This window comes from Symphalangus syndactylus, chromosome 23 (genome assembly GCF_028878055.3).
Source record: "Symphalangus syndactylus isolate Jambi chromosome 23, NHGRI_mSymSyn1-v2.1_pri, whole genome shotgun sequence".
NCBI lineage: Eukaryota > Metazoa > Chordata > Mammalia > Primates > Hylobatidae > Symphalangus > Symphalangus syndactylus.
In genome coordinates this window covers 18,248,489-18,267,835 of record NC_072445.2, presented here as the reverse complement: position 1 = coordinate 18,267,835, position 19,347 = coordinate 18,248,489, and the positions used below count along the sequence as shown (strand labels likewise).

At 37.6% G+C, this 19,347-nt stretch overlaps 1 protein-coding gene across 2 annotated transcripts in view; it reads right to left on the bottom strand.

Annotated features, from left to right (window-relative positions):
* Positions 1 to 19,347, bottom strand: part of CDC5L (cell division cycle 5 like) — a 57,906-nt gene that overhangs the window by 11,323 nt on the left and 27,236 nt on the right. For both annotated transcript variants that reach the window (XM_055263097.2, XM_063633184.1), the window contains exons 9-14: positions 16,521 to 16,669; positions 13,311 to 13,473; positions 11,540 to 11,704; positions 9,931 to 10,011; positions 9,390 to 9,632; positions 6,072 to 6,269 (exon numbers count right to left, since the gene is read on the bottom strand). In XM_055263097.2, the coding sequence (XP_055119072.1) occupies positions 6,072 to 6,269; positions 9,390 to 9,632; positions 9,931 to 10,011; positions 11,540 to 11,704; positions 13,311 to 13,473; positions 16,521 to 16,669 (999 nt within the window). The remainder of the gene's footprint in view (positions 1 to 6,071; positions 6,270 to 9,389; positions 9,633 to 9,930; positions 10,012 to 11,539; positions 11,705 to 13,310; positions 13,474 to 16,520; positions 16,670 to 19,347) is intronic.

Sequence of the window (19,347 nt, the reverse complement as noted above, 5' to 3'; positions counted from 1 at the left end):
CCTGTCTCTACTAAAACATAAAAATTAGCCGAGCGTGGTGGTGGGCACCTGAAATCTCAGCTACTTGGGAGGCTGAGGCAAGAGAATTGCTTGAACCCTGGAGGCAGAGGTTGCAGCGAGCCAAGATCATGCCATTGCACTCCTGCCTGGGCAACAGGAACAAAATTCTATCTCAAAAAAAAAAAAAAAAAAACTATTACTCACCCAATTTTACAGATAAGGAAATGTAAGACCTAGAGAGGTTAAGTAGGGCACAACTGCTGGCATCATCACCGAGTGGCTTTGTGGCTTGCCCTAGGCCACAGCCACCAAGAGATGATGCCATGCAGTTGTGCCCTACTTGAAAGTCCAATACAATGGTCACACCACTGCTAATAAACTGAATGTCCTCCTTGGCTCAGCCCCCTGAAATGCAAACATGCCTGAAAAAATTTAAGCTGTGGAACTGAATGGCTTAAATGTCACCAGACAGCTCCCTGAAAAATAAATTATTCTAGACACATGTAAACAAGAAATAAGACCTTAATTAGCGATTCTGCCCATCATTCTTTCCCTGATTTAGACTCTCACCTACATGTACCCACTTATAAGACTTCTGACACCTGAGAAAAGCTTTTACTTTCCTCAGTTTGTATTTTAAAATTCTAAATTCTTTTATTAACAAGCTATAAAACTATAAGAAAACAAACATCTCTCAAAAAAATTTTACAGAAAAAAGGTTCCATTTACCACCTTTTTAGAAGTAGGGTGGAATGTAACTAGTGTTTAATCATATTTACAACTATTGAATGAAAAATGTAGAATATGATGATCCCAGTTTAGTTTTAAACACCTTCATCCAAACATTAAAAAAAAAAAAAAAAAGATATATGGGAGTATGTGGCGGGGGGTGGTGCATATATACACCACAATGTTTAAGGTGATTATGTCTGGATAGTAGGTTCCTTTTCTTATGTTTTCTATTTCTTTTAAAACTTCTACAAAGCACAGGTATTATTTATAGAAAGACGCCTAGAAATGTTATTTTTTTAAATGCATAGAAGAGAAACTGTCTAAAAAAGACTGGCCAGAGACCAATGGAAAACTGATGGTCCCCAGGAGATGAATCAGTGGAACCATAAGTGTTTCCTCGGGTCATTACAAAAGGGAGCTGTATGGGACTTATAAAAGTGTAATTGTTACTTTCAAGCTCACTGAATTTTGTTAAGGTTACTAAGCTTAAGTAATTCCAAAATAAACACATTATCCTTGGGTCTCCAATACTGTCTTCAGTAAAAGTCCATTACAGTGAGGTTCAGAAACATTAAGAGCACCCCTCACTGAAACTCTTGCTTGGGGGCCCAGAATATAACCTTATACCACTGGAAAAACAGGTTTAAGGATACCCAAAATAAATACGCAGTCAATGGGAGCTCCACTTCCCAATCCATCAATCAGCAATATGACCCCATATAATAGTCAAGATGTGGTTCAATCACCAAAACATTTGCAAACAACAGGAGTCCATGAGTGATTCTCCTTTAATCTCTGTACCACTTACCAGCATTTTTATCAGTGAACCTTCTCTACTCTGATGAGATGCAGGTCCAAGAAAGTAATTATTGTTTGCATCTATGAGTTAGCAACCATCAGATTGCATCCCTGAAAAGCATGCTAACCAGGAAGACAAAACCTTACTAAAAACCTTTATAAGGACAGTAATACACGAACAAAGCAATACAAGAGCACTGTACATCTGCATACATTAGGAAGTGAAACATGTAAACTGCATAAAACAAATTCAATTCATGTTAAGGCATAACAGAAGCAACCTGATTGTATGAAGATCTCTGCTCCAGCTCATAAAGTTCTTACCAGAGACAACTATGAAATCTGTCAGTGCCTATAAGGGTCATAGCAGAGAACAGAATTTGGGAAAGACAGAGTGTGCCAAAGCACTGTGAATTCCTCTCCTGTACCACAAGTCACTTCCCCCCCCTCTACACAAGGCAACATAAGCATAAACCTGCTGATATCTGACAACACATAGCCCTCTACCCAGAACTGTCTACTAACTAAATCCTTGCCCTAAGTTTTCCCTCTTTAAAGTATTAAGGAAATTTTTTCCTGTGTAAAAATATCTGACTTTATAATGAAAATCACTGAGAAAATGAGATCTACTGTGCAGCCAATTTTGCAGAAATATAACCTTCAGACAAGTCAGGGGTCCTCACAAGAGCTACTAATACACTGAGAAGGATTTTATGTGTGTTATCTGTGTTCCTTAAGTTACTTTACTTCTCAGAAGTCAATGTTATATAATAGTTCTTGACTACAGTTGACTGTGCCAGTAAATTACAGGGAGAAGTAGTATTACTTCTGGACCTACTTTCTATCTCTAAGGAAAGCCTTTCCATTTTTATAGCTAACATGACAAAATCCACTTTTCAGCCAAACTTCCTCAACACAGCAGTTTAGATACTATTTCAAATACTATTAAATTTAACGGCATGCCTAAATTCAGACTTCTCATTTCACTTTTGCACCTCCTGGAAATTATTTCACTCAAAATAATTACGTCTTCAGATGATTTCCTATTTCCACTTAAAGTAGAAACAAATTAGAACACTTCAAATTCTATTTGCACTTCCCAAATACAGTAATGACTCATTTATCTGGCATCATCAGAAAACGAGGTTCTCCACATTAAGCATTTTCCAGGTAACTGAAGCCCACAAACACACAGAACTTGTCTGCCTTGTTCCTTGCTGTTAGCCCCAAGACACAGAACAGTATCCAGTACATGGTAGATAGGCAGTAATAATTACTGAATGTGTGAATAAATAAAAGTACTGAAGCTCTTTTATTTTTAACCATTTGTGAAAATTTTTCCTACACTGAATTATAGCCATCCTGCCCTTTTAAAAAAACATGACACTGAAAAGAAATAAAGTTTTTCTTATTAATTTGGGATACCACTATAAATAGCAATCACTTTACTCCCCTACAATGTATCTTAGTGCCTTTAAAGCTATTAAAATACACTGGGCTTTTTGCCACCATGTAAAAATGGACTCAGCATGGTATGCTCTCATAACTTTTCCTTTCCTTATATTAACTGTCATTGCTGTGTTTGCTCTTGCTGTCTTATTTTACACACAAAAGTCTGGCAAGGTTCTAAACTCAATTCTGCCTCCAAAGCAGAATAAAATACATGGACTTGGTTACAATTCAGAAGTCTCTTCCACTTATTGCTGACCTGTAACTACATTCTGATTCTATTTATTTAACAAACTCCTTGCACACACATTCTCTACCACATTCTACATAAAATCTGAGATGGTTCTATTAGTTTTAAATGAGTATCTTAAGGATTTTCACTTAAGTGCTAAGTTTCAAATATTAATCATGAGTAATGAATGGCTCAAAGACTACCTCCAATATAAACCTCAGGGCATTTTTTTTTTAATCCATTCAGGAGACACCAGCCACGACAAAGCTGGACTTCATCTTGCTTGATAGGCAGTGATAGGGCCATAATTTAGATTCACAGTTCCAAAGTTCATGGCAGCAAAAATCAAACACACTGGCAGCCATGGCATACAGTGCTTACAGAGAAGGGCTTATCTCCTGAACCTAAGAGTGGAAAGGATAATTTAAGTATAGCATTTAGTTTATACAATACAACTGGAGTTCCTTCCCCACAACAAACTTTGAATAATGTTTATAATTTAGCAATCAACTGAAATGAAAGAATTACCACAATTGAAATAAAATATTTATGTATTTCAAACCAATAGAACTGTGTCTTCAAAAACTAAAACAAGCTAAAAGAAACCTAGTTCTGAATTAGTGATGGATACAAATAAAATGGGGGTTTGTTCATTCAAGTCTTTGAGCTGCTTTTCTTTTTTTAAAAGATTTCATGAACTTTCATTTGAAATAAGCACAGTTTACCAAATTAAAGGACTTGATTAAGTATTCTTTAAAAGTAACTAGCTGGGTAAACAATAAAGTAAGTTATCCAAGAGTCAAGAAAAGAAAAATGACTTCAGACTGCTTTATGAATATTCTCCAAAATCACCAATCCTTCAACAAAAATAGTTCAACAGAAGATTTCAGTTCCTGGTACTGAACTGAACAAAGAGAACCACATGTTTTTAATGGTTGCTCATAAACGACCCAAATAAATCTCCAAAAGAACCGGAGTAGTTCTTTCTGCATTTTTCCCTTTAAAATTCATAAGACCAATTCAACACAGAAATAAAAATTACTGTACTTTATGGCACCACTCACTGTGTGACACATTTATTTGCTGTCATGAAAGTTAGTGCCTCAACAAAGTAAACGAGATTTAGGGAGAAAAAAATTTTCTACCATTTAAAAAAGCACAAAATGTTCTTGCCATTTGTGGCAAAAAGAGTTTACCCATCTCAAATGAGAAGATTTTCATACTAAGTAAGAAACCTAAGTATTTATATATAAATAATACAAGGAAGCTTTCCAAATAGCTTTTCAATCAATGATGATGCTGACCTTAGATCACAATTACACTGCTAACTACCATTTATAAGAAAGGAAGCCTACACAACAAAAAAATGTAACTTACAATTTAACCACTGATGTTCTATTTTCCCTGGCTTTAACACTGAACCACAACACAGAGCAACAGCACACCCTGCTGGAAGTTGGTAATACAAATAATTAGCAGCACTGAACTGCTAAGATTTTACCCAAGATGAGAATTACTTCAGAACCAATCATTTCTCACTAACTGAGAAAAAGAGAGGTTCACAGGCATTAACCATCAGCTGCCTATATATATGTGATCTTAATAGTTAAATTAATACTCAGAATAACTTAAATTAAAAGATACTGCTTTTTCCTGCTCATTTCCTCAGCCCCATACAGCCCCAACCACCCCAAGTGATTTTACTACTTCTGGCTTTAACCCTAAATAAAAGTATTTTCAAATGCACTTTTTGTAAAGAGAAACTGGTAATCACATAAAAGAGGAAACCAAGGCGATTTTCTGTACATGACTGCCTGAAGTACCCCTTCTCTCCCATCCTACCTTGGCCTTAGAAATGCCCCTAAAGATTACCATTAAAAATGCACAAGGCATAGCCGGGCATGGTGGCTCACATCTGTAATCCCAGCACTTTGCGAGGCTGAGGTGGGTGGATCACAAGGTCAAGAGATCAAGACCATCCTGGCCAATATGGTGAAACCCTGTCTCTACTAAAAATACAAAAATTAACTGGGCGTGGTGGCACGTGCCTGTAGTCCCAGCTACTAGGGAGGCTGAGGCAGGAGAATTGCTTGAAACCAGGAGGTGGAGGTTGGAGTGAGCCGAGATTGCGCCACTGCACTGCAGCCTGGCAACAGACTGAGACTCGGTCTCAAAAAAAGAAAAAAAAAGAATGCACAAGGCAGCCTGGGGGTCTGTGAACCACAATTTACATGCCATTGGCAAAATGCCTATACAGATTCTGGAATTCAAAATATGCAGACTATATTAAGAAACCACATGTCCTGAAACTGCATCTAGTATGTTTTCAACATTTTCACAGACATGGAAAATCATGAAAGCCACTATCTAGAGAATCCAGCTCTGCCCTCCCTAACTCAAACTCACGGTAATCCAAGGATGAACAGAATTGTATTTAAGTTTTGTAAATGTGGTCTCTTTGCTATTAAAAGAAAACTCCTCGGTACTGCTGAGATTCCTCTTTAGAGAAAACAAGCTACGCTAGCAATGACCTGCCTGTTCTGAGTGACTAGTATTGACTTCTTGGCTCCTTGCTCCCAAATCTAAACGTTCTGATTGACCTCTGGTCAACTTGCAGGGCACTCTTTAGTCATGAAGGCCAACAATTCTTTAAAACAAAAACCAAAACAAAAACAAACAAACAAACAAAAAAATCAACAAGGCCAAGGAAGATCCAACACTTAAGTGTAGTTTTCTCCAAGAACAAAAAAAGCAATAAGCACCTCAGGTGTATTTTTCTGAGATTGTCTCCAGTGGCATTATTTAGTTCATTATCTCAATCAAAGTATATTTAAAATTAAAATTTTAAAAGGATACCAACCTCGAGCCTCTTTTCAAGTGATTCAATTCTGTCCTTTTTACTAGCCAGGTTGGCCCGTGTGTAGCGGCTTTGCCCAGGAAGATATAAAACTTGACTGTAGCATTCTTCCCACACCTGGTTATAAGCTTCACTTGAGAGCTCTCCATGGCTCATTCCTTGTTTAACCACTTCCATCTCCTGCACCAAAACATCCTGGGCCTGTTTACAATAATAATTTCAGTAAGTTTAAGTACTACAACCACTTGCCATATCCAGAGATCTTTAGAAGACTAATTTTTTCCCTCATGCCTTGAGCCAAAGCCAAGATGTGGTTGGTTGTTTTTTGGAAGGGGGGATAACAATACCTACGAAAAATAGCTTAAGAAGCCTTTGAGTCAATGCAGACTGCTTTTTAAAAGTCAAGCATCCATGTTTCCTCAAAAGTATAAACATCCTTTGCTTTCACTCACTATAACAGCAGCTATCATTTCTCAGGTACCTATTGTGTGTGTGAAAAACTAGGTTTAAAAGTTTTACCTACATTATATCCAAAGATCACAATCACCTTACAAATTAGCCAATATTAACCTCATTTAAAAGCTAATGATATTTGGCCAGGCACGGTGGCTCCCTCCTATAATCCCAGCACTTCGGGAGGCTGAGGTGGGCGGATAACGAGGCCAGTAGTTCAAGACCAGCCTGGCCAACACAGCAAAACCTCGTGTCTACTAAAAATATAAAAATTAGCAGGGTGTGCTGGCACACGCCTGTAATGCTAGCTACTTAGGAGGCTGAGGCACAAGAATCTCTTGAACCCAGGAGATGGAGGTTGCAGTGAGCTGGGATCGCACCACTGCACTCCAGCCTGTGCAACAGAGCAAGACTCAGTCTCAAAAAAAAAAAAAGGGCTAATGAAACTAAGGCTCATAGAGATTCAACCACTTGTTAAGACCCCATCATTAGTAGGCAGATGAGGCAGAATACAAATGGCACCACTGGGTGTGCTCCTTCCACTCTCCCACTCCACCGTGCGTGCAGGACCTCACGTGATGGTAAAGGGGAGCGAGGCATCTTTTTGTCACGTGGCATTTTTCTCATCCTGAAGGAATGCCCTGACATTGCCAGATAATGAGACTGGGGCACAAATTAGATGATAGTTCATAAACCAGTTTAGTTCACTACTAAAGAAAATAGTGTAAAATGACAGAATGAGAGGGAAAGCTGGACAGGCCTGGGTTCAGCTCACAGCTTTACCATTGAAGTAGCTCTCTGAGCTTGCTTAATTTATCTGAGCCCATTTCTCAGGGCTTTTTCAGCCTGGAGAGCTGAAAAATAGCTTTCCAAGCAATTATGATGCTGACCTTAGATCAGATGTGTTTGTTATTAGGATTAAGTGAACAATCTACTATAGAGCCTAGCCCAATGCCAGACACACAGAATTCCATAAGCACATGAATTTTTTCCCAGCCCTTTGCTTCATGGCTTATGAAAAACCGGGAACCACCTTCTGTGCCTTACAGAAGGCTTTCTGTTTTGACAGAGCAAACAACTGTGATTGTAAATAGAAATCTCCATAATTGTATAAGAAGATACAGTGGGTCTCATAGTTGGAAACAGAGTGGTCATTAGCTTAAAAGTCTTTTTTTCTTTAGCCTTCAGCCCTGAGGAGCAGTGACAGACCCATGGATTTGGAATGAGCTGCTGCAAGAGAAATGATTGATAAACAAAAGATTTTAACAAAAGAAATGGAAAATCATCTCTATAGAAGAAAAAATGGACACTTAAACAATAACTTAAGGGAAATAATGAAAACAAATCAATTTTAACATATCTTAAAGTATATTAAAGAAAAAGAAAATCTGACACTTTATTAAAAGAGAAATGCTATTTCACTCTAAAACTGTACACAGTAAAAATTTACAAGTTCAGATCTTATAATCATTAGGAGAGAATATGGCTAAGTTATCTTTAAACTATCCATAAATAATCTGCTAAGTAAATAGCTGCTTCAAATTCTTTTTGAAACAAAGAGAAATATACACAGATAAATAAAATATGAGAGAATATTTAAGCTACTTTGTTTCAAACAATTCCAAATCAATACTTAGAATTATTATTTTTCAAAAATTGTGTTAGGGTTTACCCTCTACAGAATCTCCAAAAGCAACAATGTGATCCTTGTTTCAGGTTTCCATACATACAATTTAGGAAAATTTATTTCCTAAATTCCTCTTCCCCTCATATTTTCACTTTAAAAAGAGGAAACTGTGCAAGTATCAATTTCGTAGCCTGATTCTCCATCCCAGTTCAATGATTAAATGTGCTCGACAGAGTAGGCAACTCAACAGATGTTAGTTTCCCCACTGCACTTACTAAAAAATGAGTGACTCAATTATTCTGAAATCAGGGACAAGTTGTTGAAATATAAATCGAAACCCTCCTTCCTTTCTCTATTTTCTAAAAATCCTATAACAAATATGTATTACTTATGCAATAAAGAAAACACAAAGTAAGAAATTGTGAGAAGCGAAGAAAGAGGAAGAATGCAGGAGAGAAGACAGGAGAGTTTGTAAGAATCTTGTTTGTTTTATCCTAAGTATGCAGCAGCTCATTCCAAATCCATGGGTCTATCACTGCTCCTCAGGGCTGAAGGCTAAAGAAAAAAAGACTTTTAAGCTAATGACCACTCTGCTTCCAACCATGAGACCCACTGTATCTTCTTATACAATTATGGAGATTTCTATTTACAATCACAGTTGTTTGCTCTGTCAAAACAGAAGGAATAAAATGCATATAGAAAAAAAGACCAGATACAGACTTCATACAAGAAATCATTTCTTCATGTCCTTATCAAAAGAGTAGGGGGAAATCATGTGAGGGGAATATATTCAGTAAAAAAAAAACTTCCTTTCTTTCAATAGGTAAAAGGTTTAATCCATAAACATTTTTATATTAGTCTCTCTTTCTCTCTCACCTCTTCATATTATTCTAAATAAGTGAGGTTGAAGTACTAAAGCCATCTAATTTTTATTCAGAGATAGCAGAGCTGACTACAGAAAATGGCAACTGTAACAACTGTCAACCAAGCCATTAATACCCATGAACCAAAAACACCCTGGCAGTGTTTATTTGCTAAAGGCCTATCACACTGAACATGGGGGATGGAGGTATTTAAAGCATGTCCTTTTCATAACACTTAATCTAAACATGTATCTCCTAATCATACATTTCAGTTGTTTATGAATACCAATGGGGAAAAATAAGTTCATTACCTGTCCATGATAAACAGCACCTAACAACTACCTAAATCTCAAGAAGAAAATTCCAGCTCAATCATACCTTTTTCAGCTCTTCTTTGGAGAACTTTTCATAAGGATTATGTTCCAGATAGGTAATGTGCTCTGAATTATTGGTACCAAACCCTACAGTTTTGCCTTTTTTATTTCCAGATGGTTCATAAGGGTGATGTAGAAGGTCATAATGAAGCATTGTGATCATTTCTTTTTTGATTAGTTCTTCACTTTTCTGTAAATCTGTTAAAGGCGGTTCTACATTTAAGGGTCTTAGAATAGTTTCATTTACCTAAAATTTTAAAACAAATACAATTACCAAACATATCACTACAATATATTAATGTTATTACCTGTTACAGCATGAATTAAACAGCAGTTTTACATTTTCCAAAGCAATTTCCATTTTTTTCCTGCTAAATTCTTTCTGGTACTACTGAAACATTTTAAAGATTGGATTTGAGAACTACTTTGCTATATTCCAGAAAGTAGATGAAATTTTGTTTTATAGTCTTTATGAATGATGTAAAATGCAGCAATCATATAAAAAGAAACTTAAAACTTCCTAAACCAGAAATTCTAACACTTACTTCTGATGGTCTTGGCAGATCTTTCTGGACAGCTTTATGCATTCGTTTCATTTCCTTTACACGCTCTGCATCTCGTATGGCCTAAAAAATGATTTTTATATCCTTTATTGCAGCTATAGCGTATTTGATATCTCTCAGTAAAGCTAAAAACACTTTGGTATGTAAGATCATGTGTGTTCAATAGCTAAAGTTTAGAAATTGGTTTAAGTTTGTAGAAAGGCAATGCTAAGGCAACAGAAATGAATCAGTCTATTCACTTTCATTATAATAGAAACTAAGAGCTTCCAATGTCTACTAGAGCATTCTCCAAACTTGCACGGATCCATCCATCACGTAACAAACTTTTCTCATCTAAATGGAAAACCTAAATTCCAAAGAGACTCCCATGACAAAACTCTTTCTTCCCTTTCACTCCAAAACTACTGACTTTTAATTCAAAAAGCCAGCCAAAAAATGTATTGTTTCCTGATTCTTATGAATAATGTGGGATAACACATTAAAATTTCATGCCATTTCTGAAGGAGTAAATGTAACTCAAAGTAGCTGAGAACTAAACACAAAAAGTATCACCCTCTGTTCCCCACTGAAAAGCACATTCACATGGGTCCCCTCTAAAACATTATTTCCACTGATGTCATTCTCACTCCAATCCCCTGAGATTCAAGGTCCCTAAAATCATCCAGCAATGGACTGCAGCAAGACTTACTGAAAGGGGTCATATAATATCAGTTCTAGTTTAGAATTCACCACTTACCCACCACGAGACCTGAGAAAGTTGAGACCATGAGACATGAATTCATCTGAGCTTGTTGAGTATTCCTTACTAGAAATATCTGGGCCCAGAGTATCTTGGATTTCTGATTTTTTCAGATTCTGGAACAACTGCATTATACTAACTCTAATCCAAAAAGCTTCAATGAGCATTTCTTTTGAGCATCATGTCGGCACTCAAAAAGTTTTGAATTTTGGAGCATTTCAGATGTTGGATTTTTGGATTAGCAATGTTCAACCTATAATACCGATCCTATTTATATCACTGTGCTGTTATGTGCAAATGAGAAAGTAATTACGTATAAGATATATTAGTACAAAGTGTTACTAATATTATTCTGACACACTCTATCTAAATTTCCAACTCCAGTTTAGATAGAGGTCTTACTATGTTCCCCGGACTGGATTCAAACTCCTGGGCCCAAAGAATCCTCCCACCTCAGCCTCTCGAGTAGCTGAGACTACAGGCTCGTACCATCGCACCACCCAGGAACCAAGATGTATTTGTTTTTAAGACTAACCAATAACATCTTTTCTTTGCTAGATTGAAACAATGTCTAAAAGATTACCTATGTGTATTTTAGAGAAGCATAATGAATTTGACAGAATGTATTTAAATTTCCATAAATATATTTTTAAGAATGTCCATCAAAATATTGTGAGTATATTAATTATGTGAGGATACATTATTAATGACATAAGTTATTTACTTTAGAAGTTTTTTCAATATTAAAAAGAACTAGGTAGAGATTTTGAGACATTTAATGGCTATTCTTCATTCTTCAAGCCTACTGACACATTCAGCCAAACTCACACTTCTTTCAGTACAGTTACCCACCTGCTTTCGAGCATCCACATCAGCAGCATCTTCAATGTAAGTATCATCTATTTCACGTTCTTCCAGCTCCTTCTCGGCATTTTCTGGTAGAACAATTTCAAAATCATTCTTAGGGGCAGGAAGGCCCAACAACCCTAAACGGAGATGTTCTCGAGATTCTCTTTCCTGTAGAAAAGAAGTGGTCCTTCTCAATTCATGCATATTAAATATTCCACCAGTATTTTATGAGTCTCTTAAAAATTGATAGCACAACAGGGTGACTCTAATTAAAATAACCGTACATTTTAAATTAACTAAGAATAATTGGATGGTTTCTAACACAAAGGTTAAATGCTTGAGGGGATGAATACCCCATTTTCCATGATGTGATTATTACACATGCATGCCTGTATCAAAATATCTCACATACCCCATAAATATATACACCTACTACGTATCCATAAAAATTAAAAATTACAGAAACAGAAAAAAAAGTCCCCAAAAAAATCAGCCTAATATTAATTCTAGAAAAATAATACTGACTTCAGAGGTAAGACAAGTCTTATGTTTATTTTCTATCCCCACTTCTTCCCAACATTAAGACCAACCGAAAACTTTCACTTGTGATCACTGAAGATACTCTGGGATATTCCAACAGGAGGTTTGAGGCCAGGGCAGAAAAAAAGACCACTTTGAGGGAACACATTTCTGACACCGAAAGTTAACAGCAAATGAAAAGAACAGGTTCAAAAGTTAGTTTGTCCTTGGACTAATAAAACCCACTCTAAAAGATACTTGAATTTGTATCTATGAGTTTGTTTTTAATGGAAATACTAAATCCCATGCAGAAGAAAGAAAGTAGAGTCCTGGTTCCCAAAAAAGCCTCCTGGTACCCAGAGTTTTCCCATCCATCCTCAGTACTTACATGTACCAGGTGTGAGGAACAGATGAGTTGCTATATCTAAAACATCCTCCGTGCTTACTCATATTGTAGTCTCCATCTGGGACAGCCCCCACCCTCCTTCAGAACATACTTCCTCTAATAAGGCTTTCCTGTTACCCAACAAATGTGATTACTCCCTTCTTTAACTACCCTAAGCACACTGGTTTTACTCAAAGGGCTTATTCTGTTCTGATATTACAATTATTTTTGGACTTAGTTTAGTACTGTCAATGTCCCCAGAATATAAATTTCCTTAGGACAAAGGACATCTTTATTCAACTTTAGATCCCCTCAAATGTCCAAATGCATACTCTGCATGCATGAGGTTCTTAATCTATTTAATTCTTACGTATCCATTCAGAGTTGGCTTTAGTTGATATCAATTTGAACTTTAAAAAACATATATAAATCAACCAAATATATACATGAGGTTAGAATTCATTTTAAACTGAAGAAAAGCCAGTATCATTAGAAGTTTTTTTTTAATTTCACAATGATTTCTGTGGCATTAGATAATAAGGCCCAATAGCAAAGTAATAAATGCAGTAACACGGGCAGAAGCAAAACTTAACTTTTACAATTAGCTTTCTACCTCACCTTGCTGAAGAAAACTTCAGTGAAATCAACAACAAACATCAATATTCACAAACCTAGTAAGCATAAAGAATGGTGGGTTTTGAGCCCAAAATATTCCCTTTCATCAAGTCTTACAAAACATTCTTTTTCTGGCATCCACAGGTGTATAGATTCTTAAGGTATATATGATATGCACTAACAGGAGAAATTTTAATTTGGCACCCATGAGATATTAAAAAAAATTTAAGAGTTTAAAAGGGAATTGACATTTACCATCTGCTTCACGTAAGAGGGATCACTATAGTCTGCCATTCCATCCTCGGGATTAATGTTTAACTTGTCTCGAAGAGGAGTTCTACCCGGGGTAGAGTTAATAACTGGTTTGGGAGTTGTTCCACTCCGGGGAGTCAGCCCTTCAGCTCCATTAGAAGGAGTCCTAGAAAGACAGGAATCCCAATTAACAGAAGTGCCACTTACATTTGGATTGTGCTTTCAAATGTTTTTCACATAAATTATTTCACAAGAAATATAGGAAAAAATAAATAAAGATTTCAGAAATTCTGTCTAGCTGGTTTTGTTAGGATCTCTAGGTTAAAATCAATGTTTGGTCTAGCTAGCATGGTATTTTTATTTTATTGACTTACAATAATCACTACATTTGATGTTTTCTTGCCTTCCTAAACTACATCCACTAAACATTATTTCAACCTTTTCTTGGCACATTAGGGCGACTAAGAACATGCAGTGGGCAGGGAGGTGGGCCACCACACTCAATGACCCCAGATGACTCTTTGAGTTTGGTGTCTATTTGTCTCCTCCCTCCCTATCAAGCTGTTGGTTCTCACATCACTGTCACTGTCATTATTACCAATGTACACACTTTAAATAGTTCTTCCTTTTACATTTTGTTTAGAAACCAAACACCACACTTTTGGAATCACATATAAACCTGAGTAAGTTCCTGAGTGAGGCCTAACAGATTCTCCTAGGAATAAGATCCACAGAATTTGCAGCAACCTATATTTTAATTATTCAAAGCCTTTTTTTTTCCTGGTTGCCTATTTCCTGTATATTGGTGTGCTGCAGAATGGTGATGCTGCCAGACAGCTATTCCTGATAGGTAAGGTGTTATCACATAAGACATGGTTCCCGCTCCCAAGGAGTTTACAATCTAGGTGAGAGACAAGACATACAGTTGTCCATAAGTATCCACCGGGGATTGGTTCCAGGACTAAAATCTGCAGATACTCAACTCCCTGATATAAAACAGCATCGTATTTGCATATAACATATGCACATCCTCCCATGTACTTTAAATCATCTCTAGGTTACTTATAATACCTAACACAATGTAAATGCTATATAAATAGTTGTTATATTGTATTTTTATTTGTGTTACTTTTTATTGTTGTACTGTTTGAGTTTTTTTGGAATATTTTTTATCCAGAGTTGGTTGAATCCACAAATGTGGAACCCTCAGATACAGAGGGCCGACTAAACATAGGAAATGAGGGATTATGCTCTCTTACAAGACTCTCAAGAAGTGTTAAATGTTTAAGACTGGCTGCCAATGCTTCTTGGTTCTGCTGTCATGATATGTGTAATAGCCTGAAGTGCTTTCTCTACTAAATAACCAGTAGGAAGACATATCTTAACACTTAAAATTCAAAGTAAACCCCAAATATTTCCAACCATTGTAAGTTCCAATTCCATTTTACTACTACATGCTTCCATAACATTTGTATTTTAAAGATTCTTCTTAAAAAACAGCAGCTTAAAACTAAGCAAAAGAGTTATAAAGAAATACTGAATTCTAGTTAACACATGTGGAAGTGTTTTGGGATCAGACAAACTGGTATCTGCAAGTTACTTTGAAATGCATTAAAAAATATGATGGATTGGTGGATGGACATGTGATAAAGCAAATATAGTAAAATATTAACGATCTTAGAATCTAAGTGGTGGGTATATGGATGTTCACTTTACCATTTGTGAACTTAAATGGGTGAGAGACTGGGTCTCCAAAACAAAGAGTTTATTCGGGAACAGCAAGGGATTACAATGTGGGATATGTGTGCTATGACAGACCATAGGTACAACTGAGGGTGCTGGGGCAAGGAGAAGTTTTTAAAGATACAAGGGAGGAGTCTACGTAAACTGTTTTGAAACAAAGACCACTGGTTACAGGGACTTATCACAGGAAGTGGCATTTGTTTTCATTGCCGTTATAGATAAGAGTATCCCTTATCTGAAATGTGGGACCAGAAGAGTTTTAGATATGGGATTTTTTCAGATTTGGGGATAATTGCACTATACTGACTGGTTGGGCATGCCAAATCAGGAAATTCGAAATCTGAAACGTTTCAATGAGCGTTTTCCTTTGAGTGTCATGTTGGCGCTCAAAAAGTTTGGATTTTGGCCGGGCACAGTGGCTCACACCTGTAATGCCAGCACTACGGTAGGCCGAGGCGGGTGGATTACCTGAGGTCAGGAGTTCGAGACCAGCCTGACCATCATTGAGAAACCCTGTCTCTACTAAAAATACAAAATTAGCTGGGCGTGGCAGTGCATGCCTATAATCCCAGCTACTCGGGAGGCCAAGGCAGAAGAATTGCTTGAACTAGGAGGCGGAGGTTGTGATGAGCCGAGTTCGCACCATTGCACTCCAGCCTGGGCAAGAAGAGCGAAACTCCGTCTCAAAAAAAAAAAAAAAGTTTGGATTTTGGAGCACTCTGGATTTTCAGATTTGGGATGCTCAACCTGTACTGGCTGTTGGTAGGGCAATGTCTTCACAGCAGCAACTTATCTGGAATTTGTGTGGTTTTCACAAGGTCCCTGCAATAATTTCTGTCATAGGCATATGGGCACGAGGGTTCCTTTTTCATTAAAATGTAACATAAGTGACTCCATTTCAATATTGATAACTTCCACACATTCTTTCAAACTTTCTAAATGCCTGAAATTTTCATAATAAAATGCTGGAGGGAAAGAAATAGTAATACATACATAAAAGGATTACAATTTTAATAAAATTCACAAAGTAATCATTAAAAATGAATCAATCTACTCTAAAATCAAATACAAAATATTCAAAAATAACGTGACAGGATCCGAAGCTTTGCAAAAGGACACTCCAATTAGACAGGCATGCTGGTAGATGTCTGTAATCCCAGCTACTCGGGAGGCTGAGGAAGTAGAATCACTTGAACCCGGGAGGCAGAGGGATTCCGTAAGCTGAGATCGCGCTACTGCACTCCAGCCTGGGTAACAGAGTGAGACTCCATCTTAAAAAAAAAAAAAGGGGGGAGGCACTCCACAGTATTTAACCATTTCCTGGACACTATTATTTATTACTATGAAGAAGAAATCAAAGAGGAAAATTCAACACAATAAGTAGTCATTCTCCGTAAACATTACTAAAGCAAACATGCTGTCCTTGAATTCAAGTTTTTCTAAAATAAAAAACGTGTTCATTTACAATACCTGAATGGAGTAGAGAGAACTGTGTTTGGAGTCTGTACAACTTGTCGCTGTGGAGTTACACCTGAGAAGTCACTCTCATGCAACGGGGTATTAAGTCCACCTTTTAATGGGGTGTCCACATTGGTGAGGGCCATGAGGTTCTGGGCTTCCTGATTAACAAGAAGACAAAGAAGCACGTTTAAAACTTTAGACAGGCTTGCAGAATCTCTTCTGGTCCTACTATACAAATCTTGAAGCAGGCAGAATTCTTATTCATTTTCTCAATGAAAGCCAACAGAGAAAAATGAATACCAGTCATGGCAGATTTCAATGTTTCCATTACTTCTATCAATCTAACACATCACATCAGAAGTTTTATACATCAAATAAAGTTTTATGTGTAGAGGTGTGCTTTTGTGGCCTCACATATGAAATTACTGTTACCCAAAAACTTCTCCTATTACCTGTGCCAAACCTCTCTATAATCATGAAATACAAGAATTCAAATTTCCCAGTGTGAGCTTAGGCCAAATGTCTGAATGCCTGGGTTTTAGTCTGGCTTCACCACTGAATTCTCTATCCAGTCTTCATTAGTATCTCTGAGGTCTGTTTCTTCTACTGGGAACTTAAGATACTCCCAAGCAATCTTTCCACTGCACAAGAAAACAACTTGTGGGGGTCAGGTCCCTTTCAGAAGTCTTGCTGATCTCTTTAGGCAGAACTGACCATGTTCTCTTTGGTCCCTCTACCCCGTCCTCAGTGCTATCTTTGTACCCATAAATCTCTTTATGTCCAACTTAGGGCCTGTGGCAGAGTTTATTTTCCAAAGATGGTCACAACCTTCTCTCTCATGTTTCATGTTCTTAAAATCCAACTGTGATACTCCTTCCATCAAGATGTAGGGTATATGTTCCCTCCCCATAAATCTAGGTGGGCCTGTGATTCACCTGAAACCAACAGAACACAACAAAACTAACAATGCTTGGCCTCCAAGGTTAGTTTAGAAAAAATAACGCAGCTTCCCACCGCACTCACAGTGGAGCCCTGAGATACCATATGAGAAGTTCAACTGTTCTGAGACCACTACGCTATAAGAAAGCCCAAGCCACATGGAAAGACCACATGCAGATTCACTCTACATTCCCAGCTGAGGACCCACCCCACCAACAGCCAGTATCAACCACCAGACATGGAAAGACAACACCTCCAAATGACTCTATCCCCTATCCATCAAATCACACAGAACTGCCAAGTCCTCCTTACTAAGGCCCTAGACATCACGGAGCACAGACTAACCACTCCTTCTGTGCCCTGTCTGAATTCCTGACTCACAGAAGTCATAAGCATAGTAAAAATGCACTAAATCACTAAATTTCGAGGTAAAATGAAAATAACCAGAGCAAGACTTATTCCATTATTCTGTATATCTTTATTCATGAAAAAAATCTTTAATTTCACATTATCAAAGGCCCTGTGTGTGTCCTTTTTGCTATTCCAAATATAAAGCATTTGCTAGAAAGAAACGTATGTAGGCTTAGATCTTCTGCATAGGAAAGAGGAGAAATAAGAATCAAATGGCAAAAGTATACATTCCTGGAAGAGTGGGTGACATGTGAAATATCACATGTGCCAAAATTACAAATAGGCAACACTCCAAAAATGGTGTGGCTAAGGAGTGGGGGAGTTTGGCCCAGTATGAGATTGGCCCAGTAAAATGCCGTTGCATCTGAGAGCTATCTCCTATGTGGTGAATTATCCTTTGTCGACCTGGTTACACTGGGATGTTTCCCAGAATCCTCTTCCCTCTTGGTACTGAGTAGAGTTCATCAAAAGTAAAACAGAGGTAGAGGCAGAAGGAGAAGCAGAGGTGACAGAGGTGAAGTAGCAACCACTACACTCTGAAGGCCATCATTGGTTAGAGGTAATGACAGACTTGCAGAGGAGCTGGCAAGTTTCAGTGTGTCCTTGCACCCCACCGCTCCGTATATCCAATTCTCCTCCTTTATAGGCAGCCCTGGTGACCAGACTTCTGCTTCAAACTCACAGAAACAGTAGTGACAAAGAGCCAACAACCCTCCAGACTTCCATGCCTGGCCTCCAGATTTCCCTATAAGCTACAACTCACCCCACACCAGGGCTGGTGACCTTTCTCTGATCTTTAACACTCCTTTTCAGACCTTTAATGCCCTGCTTTTCCCATAACTGTATATGGGACTAATTCCGCTAACAAATTCCTTATTCCATGATTTTCATAGTGGTTCTGTTTCCTTAATTAAATCTTGACTGATATACCCTAGACTACATCAGAGGAGGCCAAGAGGCAGAAGCAAAACTCCTCTTATCCCTAGCTACACACAACAGCAGCCAGAGGTACCACCTTTATCACACATAGAACAGGGTCACTGAACCAATAAAAGCTCACAAAGCAAAAACAAAATTTATCAAAATTTTACATAAAAATGTCACAGACTAGACTAAATCTCAACTTCTGTCAGTTCATCTTAGAGGTTTCAAAGGGCTTTAGCCAATCATAATCATTTTCATTAGTAGATATTTATTTTACTGTGGCAGAGACTCCTCCTTGTCACCAAGCACCCATTCTCTTCCTCCATAGTAACAGAAGCCTCAATTCTTAACCAGCACCTGGCTACCCAGAACAAATACCACACGTCCCAGTAGCTAGGACATGTGTGCCTAAGTTCTGGCCAGCAGGACAGACAGAATGATGTGTGCAAGAGATGTGTTCTTAAGAAGGTAAAGGGTGTGCCCTTTTTCCTCCTTCTTGCAGCTATATGCAAACATGATGGCTGGCCCTGCAGCAACTGTACCTGCCACAAGGAGAAACTAA